This window comes from Sebastes umbrosus, chromosome 16 (genome assembly GCF_015220745.1).
Source record: "Sebastes umbrosus isolate fSebUmb1 chromosome 16, fSebUmb1.pri, whole genome shotgun sequence".
Lineage (NCBI taxonomy): Eukaryota > Metazoa > Chordata > Actinopteri > Perciformes > Sebastidae > Sebastes > Sebastes umbrosus.
In genome coordinates, this window is record NC_051284.1 from 31,895,084 (window position 1) to 31,904,532 (window position 9,449).

Below are 9,449 nucleotides of genomic sequence, written 5' to 3' on the forward strand. Positions count from 1 at the left end.
TGGTGGACCAGCGTCTCCTGGATGTCCCTCCCTAGACCTGGATCTGACTCACCGGTCCAGCAGAGTGAACAGGGCTTCCTTCCAGACCCACCTCCTTTATGGTGACGTCTGGGGGGGGGGGGGGGGGGGGGGGAGCTGGTTAGGAGCTCAGGACAGGAAGTAGGGAAGTACGGGTATAACCTGTGACCGGACCAGTATCGGGTTCCTGAGCTGATACCAATGTTGATATTTGAAATTAAATAAACATCTGATCATATATAGGCTGTTATAATAATTATAGCATTAAGAAACATATTATGGGATGGATTCTTTAATGTAGTGAGTCTTTGCTGAATGAACGTCCAGGATAGAACAGAGACACACTGGTTCTTTAGTATGGAGGACAGAACCTGCCCATAAAATAATAAACAAATCAATGACTCCATAAATAAATATGTCATTAAATGTAATATTAAAATAAGTGTAGGGCGGCTGGTTAGCTCAGTCGGTAGAGCGAGGCCCATGTATCGCCAGGCTCAGTCCTAGCAGCGGTGGACCAGGTTCGAATCCGGCCTGTGGTCCTTATCCGCATGTCATTTCTCTCTCTCCCCCTTTCCAACACTCTATCCACTGTCCTATCAATAAATACTTAAAAATCCCCCAAAAATAACTTTTAAAAAAAATAAATAAATAAATAAGTGTAGACATTAATTAAGTGATCAAATGTGAATAAATTGATATTTCTGTTTTAATTTCCTGCTTTATTTATTTATCTTTGTATTAATTCCCTTATTTATTTACTCTTCTGTTTAATTTTCACTTTTATTTATGTATTTATTTGTATTAATCTTTAATTAATTCATTTATTTTTGCATTAATGTTTTATGTATTTTATATTTATTTTATATTTATTTTATATTTATTTCAGTATTCTTTTCTTTTGACATGTTTTTTATACATTTCTCTCGCCTAATTACGCAGATGAGGGGTTTAGCTTTAGCTTCATGTGGTCCATCTTTAAATACAGTCTACGGTCTGGATGTTATAATACAACGATATAATAAATAATAGTAATGATCGGTGTCTCCGTCTATCTCCGTCTTGTCTCACCCAGCTGTGTGTTGTCTCGTCTCGGCAGCTCTTTGACCAAGTCACGGCCGTGTTCACAAACTTCCACGGCCTCCCGCTGGACGAGCTGCCGCAGACACGCCACCACCGCCCGCCGCAGACACAAGTAGGAGCTGCACAGGTGGGCCTGACCGACACACACACACACACAGAGGAGTTAACACCTGGACAACAGCTGGACTGTGTTAACAGGTTTAAGGTTCATCAGAGGACGCATGCAGCTACACAGTGTTTCCTCCAGACTCAGATAGTATGAGCTTCTTCTCCACAGATGGAGTTGTCTCGCTGTAGACGGAGGCAGCAGCTAAATGTATTTTAGACACCTAAAAACATCTGTATCAGTTCAGGAGGAAACACTGAGTGGTTTCACTGAAGGAGATCACAGCAGCCAGCAGGATGTTAAGCAACACTCACAGCGGCCAGTCTGCAAACGGGTTAAAGTTAATACAAAATAAAATAAACCAGCGGTGAGTTATACGGAACCAAAACAAAGGAAGATGTTAAAAGCAGCTCTGTGACAACATTTTATAATAAAGTGAAAAACTGCAAAGAAAAGTGAGACAATACAGCAGCTTCAGGCCTTTAGAGAGAGGAGAACCTACCAACATGGAATAATCCAACAAGATCTCCTGCAAGACACAAGACAGGGTCAAAAAAAACATGCACGCACGCACGCACGCACGCACGCACGCACGCGTAGTTCAGGTGTAGTCAGGTGTAGTCACGGTGTAGTTCAGGTGTAGTCAGGTGTAGTATTTCAGGTGTAGTTCGGTGTAGTCAGGTGTAGTCAGGTGTAGTCAGGTGTAGTTCAGGTGTAGTTCAGGTGGTAGTTCAGGCGGTAGTTCAGGTGTAGTCAGGTGTAGTCAGGTGTAGTTCAGGTGTAGTCAGGTGTAGTTCAGGCGTAGTTCAGGCGTAGTCAGGTGTAGTCAGGTGTACTCACACAGAGTGCAGGTACGAGGGCCTAGGTCCAGGTTGACGGTGGAGGTGTGAACATGTGCAGCTGCTGCAGACAGGAAATGGCTCTGGCCTGAAACCAGAGAGTCTGGACCGTCCTGCATCACCTCACATCCAACCAGACAGCTGGAGCGCAGACCGGATACAGCTGCTCCTTCACCTGACAGACACAACACACATCATTCACACCTGCTGCTCCTTCGCCTGACAGACACAACATACCTCATTCACACCTGCTGCTCCTTCACCTGACAGACACAACACACCTCATTCACACCCTGCTGCTCCTTCACCTGACAGACACAACACACATCATTCACACCTGGATGCTCCTTCACCTGACAGAGCACACACACACATCATTCACACCTGCTGCTCCTTCACCTGACAGACACAACCACACATCATTCACACCTGCCTGCTCCTTCGCCTGACAGACACAACATACCTCATTCACACCTGCTGCTCCTTCACCTGACAGACCAACACAACCTCATTCACACCTGCTGCTCCTTCACCTGACAGACACAACACACCTCATTCACACCTGCTGCTCCTCCACCTGACAGACACATCATTCACACCTGCTGCTCCTTCCACCTGACCGACACAACACACCTCATTCACACCTGCTGCTCCTTCACCTGACAGACACAACACACCTCATTCACACCTGCTGCTCCTTCACCTGACAGACACAACACACCTCATTCACACCTGCTGCTCCTTCACCTGACAGACACAACACACCTCATTCACACCTGCTGCTCCTTCACCTGACAGACACATCATTCACACCTGCCTGCTCCTCCACCTGACAGACACAACATTCACACCTGCTGCTCCTTCACCTGACAGACACATCATTCACACCTGCTGCTCCTCCACCTGACAGACACATCATTCACACCTGCTGCTCCTATCACCTGACAGACACAACACACCTCATTCACACCTGCTGCTCCTTCACCTGAAAGACACAACCAACCTCATTCACACCTGCTGCTCCTTCACCTGACAGACACAACACACCTCATTCACACCTGCTGCTCCTTCACCTGACAGACACAACACACCTCATTCACACCTGCTGCTCCTTCACCTGACAGACACATCATTCACACCTGCTGCTCCTCCACTGACAGACACAACACACCTCATTCCACCTGCTGCTTCCTTCACCTGACAGACACGAGCAGACATCATTCACACCTGCTTGCTCCTCCACCTGACAGACACAACACACCTCATTCACACCTGTGGGTGGTACCTTGCAGGTCGGGGCCCAGGCAGGTGATGAGGGCGTGCAGACAGCGTCCCAGGTGTGGGTGCACCTCGGGGTGGGTGGGCGGAGCCGACAGCAGCAGCCGGAGCACAGGGTGAAGGACGGCTCGGCGTAGGGCGCGGTACAAACCGCCGAGAGGTCGGACCATCAGAGACAGACTGTGGAGAGACCAGGTCTGCATCAGCGGACACACGGGGAGGACATAAGGACGGGTTAAAAGTAGAGTTTTAGTTTGAGTCCAGGTGTGAATGTTTCACATAAATGAAGGTCCTTCAGGTGTATATGTGATGTCATACGGTCGGATATGGGATCATACCTGGACCTCAGGTGAGGTGCTGTCCTGGCTCAGGGTGAACAGGACCCCCAGGCAGGTGGACAGGTGCTGAGGGGAGCTGATTCCTCCGGTGTAGCGGTACAGCGCCCCCAGAGCCCAGAGCGTAGCCACTGCAAGACGCTGCGTCCACGAGCCGTCTTCAGCCTGAACGGTCGCCATCAATACGGTTAGTGGCAGCAGCAGCCAGGAGTAGTACTAGTAGTAGTAATAGAAGTAGTAGTACTAGTAGTAGTAGTTAGTACTAGTAGTAGTTTTTAATGATAGTAGGTGAGGCAGGTCTATTTGTATAATACCTTTTAAATACACACACAGTCTAAGTGCTCCACATGAGCCAAAGGAATACCATTAAGGGCCCTTTCACACCTCGCTTGATCCAAACTTAAATTACAGGTGTGAAACCTCCCCGGACCGACAGGACGTAGGCAACAACGACAAGACGTAGGCGACAACGAGAGGACGTAGGCGACAACGAGAGGACAGGACGTAGGCGACAACGAGAGGACGTAGGCGACAACGAGAGGACGTAGGCGACAACGAGAGGACGTAGGCGACAACGACAATACGTAGGCGACAACCGACAAGATGTAGGCGACAACGACAAGATGTAGGCGACAACGACAAGAGGTAGGCGACAACGACAAGACGTAGGCGACAACGACAAGACGTAGGCGACAACTACGACAGGACATAGGCGACAACGGACGACAGGACGTAGGCGACAACGACAATACGTAGGCGACAACGACAAGACGTAGGCGACAACGACAAGACGTAGGCGACAACGACGACAGGACGTAGGCACAACGACGACAGGATGTAGGCGAAAACAGCGACAGGACGTAGGCGACAACGACGACAGGATATAAGCGACAACGACAGGACGTAGGCGACACGACAAGACGTAGGCGACAACGACGACAGGATGTAGGCACAACGACGACAGGACGTAGGCAACAACGACGACAGGATGTAGGCGAAAACAGCGACAGGGAACGTAGGCGACAACGACGACAGGATATAAGCGACAACGACAGGACGTAGGCGAAAAATGACGAGACGTAGGCGACAACGAGAGGACGTAGGCGACAACGAGAGGACAGGACGTAGGCGACAACGAGAGGACGTAGGCGACAACGAGAGGACGTAGGCGACAACGAGAGGACGTAGGCGACAACGACAATACGTAGGCGACAACGACAAGATGTAGGCGACAACGACAAGATGTAGGCGACAACGACAAGAGGTAGGCGACAACGACAAGACGTAGGCGACAACGACAAGACGTAGGCGACAACTACGACAGGACATAGGCGACAACGACGACAGGACGTAGGCGACAACGACAATACGTAGGCGACAACGACAAGACGTAGGCGACAACGACAAGACGTAGGCGACAACGACGACAGGACGTAGGCACAACGACGACAGGATGTAGGCGAAAACAGCGACAGGACGTAGGCGACAACGACGACAGGATATAAGCGACAACGACAGGACGGTAGGCGACAACGACAAGACGTAGGCGACAACGACGACAGGATGTAGGCACAACGACGACAGGACGTAGGCAACAACGACGAACAGGATGTAGGCGAAAACAGCGACAGGACGTAGGCGACAACGACGACAGGATATAAGCGACAACGACAGGACGTAGGCGAAAATGACGACAGGATGGAGGCGAAAACAGCAACAGGACGTAGGCGACGATGACAGGACGTAGGCAACGATGACAGGACAGGAGGAATCTGTTAGCTGGCCTAAATATAACACAGGAGGTGCACACAACAAACTCTGCAGCAGAAACATTAGAACATTAAACAACAACATGCTCAGTAAAGACACACAGCATCAGGACTCATGATGATATATTTAGATCTCTCAGTTATTTAAAGCTTCTTTAGTCTATTGCTGGTTCGTTATGTAACCGTCTGTCTGTGAGATGAAAAGTTTTGGATCCTGACCTGATTTATTTCTGCTGTTGCTACTTTAAGATCACAGAGACTGTAAATAGATTAAAGTGAATCTGTTGACTTCTGGTTTCATTTCATCTGATTCAACGGCCAGGAATTCTGCTTCATTATTCACTAACCTATAACAATAAAATAAATACTAATAGAATGTGTAGCTCTTCTGTAAACCATCACATTAGTAAAGTAGTAGTCCACTCCGGTGCGTGTTAACGTCCACCTACCTGTCGAAGCAGAGCAGGGAGACGGACACGGTGAAGCCGGCGTCTCCGACCACCTGGACCAGCCGGGCCAGACCTTCGGCAGCCAGACATCGCAGCAGAGGACTGGCGCTCTCCAACGCCCCCGACAGGAGGGACAGCGCCGGGGAGCGCACCTCCTCCGGCCCCAGAGAACCCCGAACACCGCCCTGGTGCTGAAGAGGAGGACACGGTTAGTTCTTCTTCATCTGTCTTTATAAAGTGATATGTCAGAGGTTTCAGGGGGAGGTGGAGCTCTGCTGCCCCAAGTGGACAAGACAATACATGACTGCAGCTTTAACCCTTTAAATCCATCTAAAAATACAAATAGTGATAGCTAGAGCGATCATAAGGCTTCTGTCTTTCACGCCATTTCCGTTGTACGCTTGTGACGATGTCATTGCGTTATGCGCGGAACATAACGATACGATCGAAACGCACTCGATTTGTCATATTTCAAAACTTGAATACTTTGATCAATTATTATAGTTTATTGACTTACATAACCTTTTAGCTGTAAAAGAAAAGGCAAGGCAACGACGACGACAGGAAGTAGCTGACGACGACAGGATGTATACGACGACAGGAAGTAGCTGACGACGACAGGACCTAGCTGACGACGACAGGACGTAGCTGACGATGACCAGGAAGTAGCTGACGACGACAGGACTTAGACGACGACGACAGGACGTAGCTGAAGATGACAGGAAGTAGCTGACGACGACAGGACGTAGACAACGACAGGACGTAGACGACGACCAGGACCTAGCTGACGATGACGACGACAGGACGTAGACGACGACAGGACCTAGCTGACGTCGACAGTACGTAGACGACGACAGGACGTAGTAGACGACGACAGGACGTAGTACGACGACATGACGTTAGATGACGACAGGACGTAGACGACTACAGGACGTAGTAGACGACGACAGGACGTAGACGACGACAGGACGTAGACGACGACAGGACGTAGTAGACGATGACAGGACGGTAGACGACGACAGGACGTAGTAGACGACGACAGGGACGTAGACGACGACAGGACGTAGCTGACGACTATCTATCTATATCTATTCCCCATTTCTCAGGGGCCCCCCTGGAACTCCCTCAAGGACCCGTGGGTGAGAGCCACCAGCGTTAAGTCCTGATGGCGACAGGTGCAGTACCTTGAGCAGACTGCAGAGGGCAGCACAGACGTGTGTCTGGACGGTCTGCTGGCGTTGACCCTTCAGCTGCTTCACCGTCTCCACAAACTGCTCCAATATCTTCACTCTGAGAGAGAGAAGTAGTTACCAGCAGGTCTGGTTCAGACACTTCATCTCCTCCATACCAATCTGACACCTCATCTTCTCCATACCAATCTGACCACCACGTACTCCAACATCCTGTATCACCGTTGTCATTCTGGTTTCTGTTAGGAGGCTAATCTGCTCATTATTCTCTCTCTATTATCTAGTTTATATTACTGTGAAAACATCTCCTTCAAACATCTGGATGGAAACACATCACCATTATGTTACAGTATACCTTCGCTCAATACTAATTTTTACTGAATAGAGCCTGAACGCATCACAATGTAAATCGATAGCACCTCCTGAGTTGAGATTGGTGACTGGTTAGTCTGTAATGGTTAACCAGTACTGGTTAACCTGTAATGGTTAGCCTGTACTGGTTAGCGTGCACAGGTTGACCTGTTACCCTCTGAGCGGAGATGATGTGGGGGTGGAGCGCTCCAAAGAGGCGGGCTGCAGCGGCGGTCAGAGCGACGGCAGGAGGAAGAGGAGCGGGAGCTTCATCAGTCTCTCACACAGACTGAAGGCGTCGTTGTCCAGCGAGCCTCCTCCCACACCGCCACCATGGAGCTGGACACACAAACACACACTCAGCACCCACGTTACTCAGCCCAGCTCCTCCCACACCGCCCACCATGGAGCTGAAGATACAACTACACACTCAGCATCACGTTACTCCAGCCCTGCTAGCATCCGGATGGCATCCAGCACTCCTCACCTGTTCCTCAATGTATCTGTGGTCGGTGGCGTGGAGGGCGGGGCCGACCAGAGTCAGGTCGTCACGGTGACAGAGGGGAGGCAGCAGGGTGAGCTCAGAACACGACTGGTTCAGGTTGTCCTGACCGGACAGATCCGACACCAGCTGGTTCATCACCAAACCAAAACTCTCTGCAGGAGGACGAGACCAGGAGACGGTTAATATCTATACCCTACATCAGGAGGGAGGAGGTAGGAGGAGGGAAGGAGGCATGATGTTTCCTTGGTAGGTGTGAGGAGGGAGGAGGTAGAAGGTGTGATGTTACCTTGGTAGGAGGTGTGATGTTACCTTGGTAGGTGTGAGGAGGGAGGAGGTTGATGTTACCTTGGTAGGTGTGAGGAGGGAGGAGGTGTGATGTTACCTTGGTAGGTGTGAGGAGGGAGGACAGCCAGCAGCTCGTAGACTCTAAGTCTGTAGACCAGCGACCAGCTGCGGACTGAGCTGCTGTAGGACCGGAGGAGAGACGGCAACCTGCAACCACAACATGATCAATAAATAATGTTCAAGAACTTTGTTTTAGTTTATTAAAAAGAAAATCAAGAAAAGATGAACTATGTAATGTTAGTGGGACTGACCTGGTGAGCAGTCGCCACAGCGCAGGCCAATGGCGTGAGCAGACGGCTGATGATGTCGTCGGTGACCAGCTCCCTGCAGTGCAGCAGCAGGGTTCTTCATCGCTGTTCAGACACACACAGCGGTTTTATTCTTCATGCTTTATGATGATCAGCATAACACAGATCTGAACATAATAACAACAACTGACCGCAGAGCGCCCCGGCGCGTCCCTCCAGCGTAACCTGCCACGTGAAGTAGTCCCCTCGCTGCAGCTCCATCTCCTGCTCCCTGAGAGAGGCGGGAAACACACAACGCCACAGGAGGAGGAGACGGGAGAGGAGGTGCTCCACCACAGCCGGACCTGGAGGGACAACACTTCATCAGTCTCAGCTCTTCACCACTAGAGGAGTGAAGTGATGATGAGGAGGAGTTTTACCCAACGTGATGAGAGAGGAGACGAGCAGCCAGCCGGCCTGGGAGTCCTCTGCAGAGAGATCCGGCTGTTCTGGGAGGCTGAACGCAGCAGGTCCTCAGCCAGACCCAGAACCACCTGCACACATCGACACATCAACATGTTGTGGATCAGCTATATCAAGTTTTGGGACTACCGTGTTTTTACCCACCATGCCTTTGGTGTGTGGTATTCCCAGTGGGCAGTGCTGCGCCGCAGCCACCAAGGCGGCGACGGCGGCCCCGTATCCGGCCACGGCCTCGGGGGAAGACTTCAGAGCCACCAGCCGCTCGGCGCAGCGATCCAGCAGCGAGGAACACTGGGACGGCATCGCCGTGGCGACGCAGCGCAGACACCAGGCGGCGGCCAAAGAGGCGGAGGCCATGGGGTGGAGGAGGACAGAGATCACCGTGTCCAGGAGGGCTGCACGGAGGAAAACACACCAGCACCCATGAGGGAAACCGTTGTGCTTAGCAACGGTCTGTTATACATAGCAACG

General features: G+C 50.7%; 1 protein-coding gene across 1 annotated transcript in view; it reads right to left on the reverse strand.

The window, feature by feature from the left end:
* The window catches only part of heatr5a (HEAT repeat containing 5a), a 33,196-nt gene that overhangs the window by 13,588 nt on the left and 10,159 nt on the right, over nt 1-9,449 (reverse strand). Inside the window, 23 exon segments of the mRNA XM_037796292.1 lie at nt 3-50; nt 52-75; nt 77-108; nt 1,090-1,234; nt 1,710-1,736; nt 2,048-2,137; nt 2,139-2,221; nt 3,332-3,521; nt 3,663-3,776; nt 3,778-3,807; nt 3,809-3,824; nt 5,878-6,068; nt 7,062-7,167; nt 7,595-7,691; nt 7,694-7,757; nt 7,906-8,075; nt 8,306-8,415; nt 8,520-8,530; nt 8,532-8,613; nt 8,701-8,860; nt 8,936-8,975; nt 8,978-9,049; nt 9,123-9,373. Of these exon segments, the coding sequence (XP_037652220.1) occupies nt 3-50; nt 52-75; nt 77-108; nt 1,090-1,234; nt 1,710-1,736; nt 2,048-2,137; nt 2,139-2,221; nt 3,332-3,521; nt 3,663-3,776; nt 3,778-3,807; nt 3,809-3,824; nt 5,878-6,068; nt 7,062-7,167; nt 7,595-7,691; nt 7,694-7,757; nt 7,906-8,075; nt 8,306-8,415; nt 8,520-8,530; nt 8,532-8,613; nt 8,701-8,860; nt 8,936-8,975; nt 8,978-9,049; nt 9,123-9,373 (2,153 nt within the window).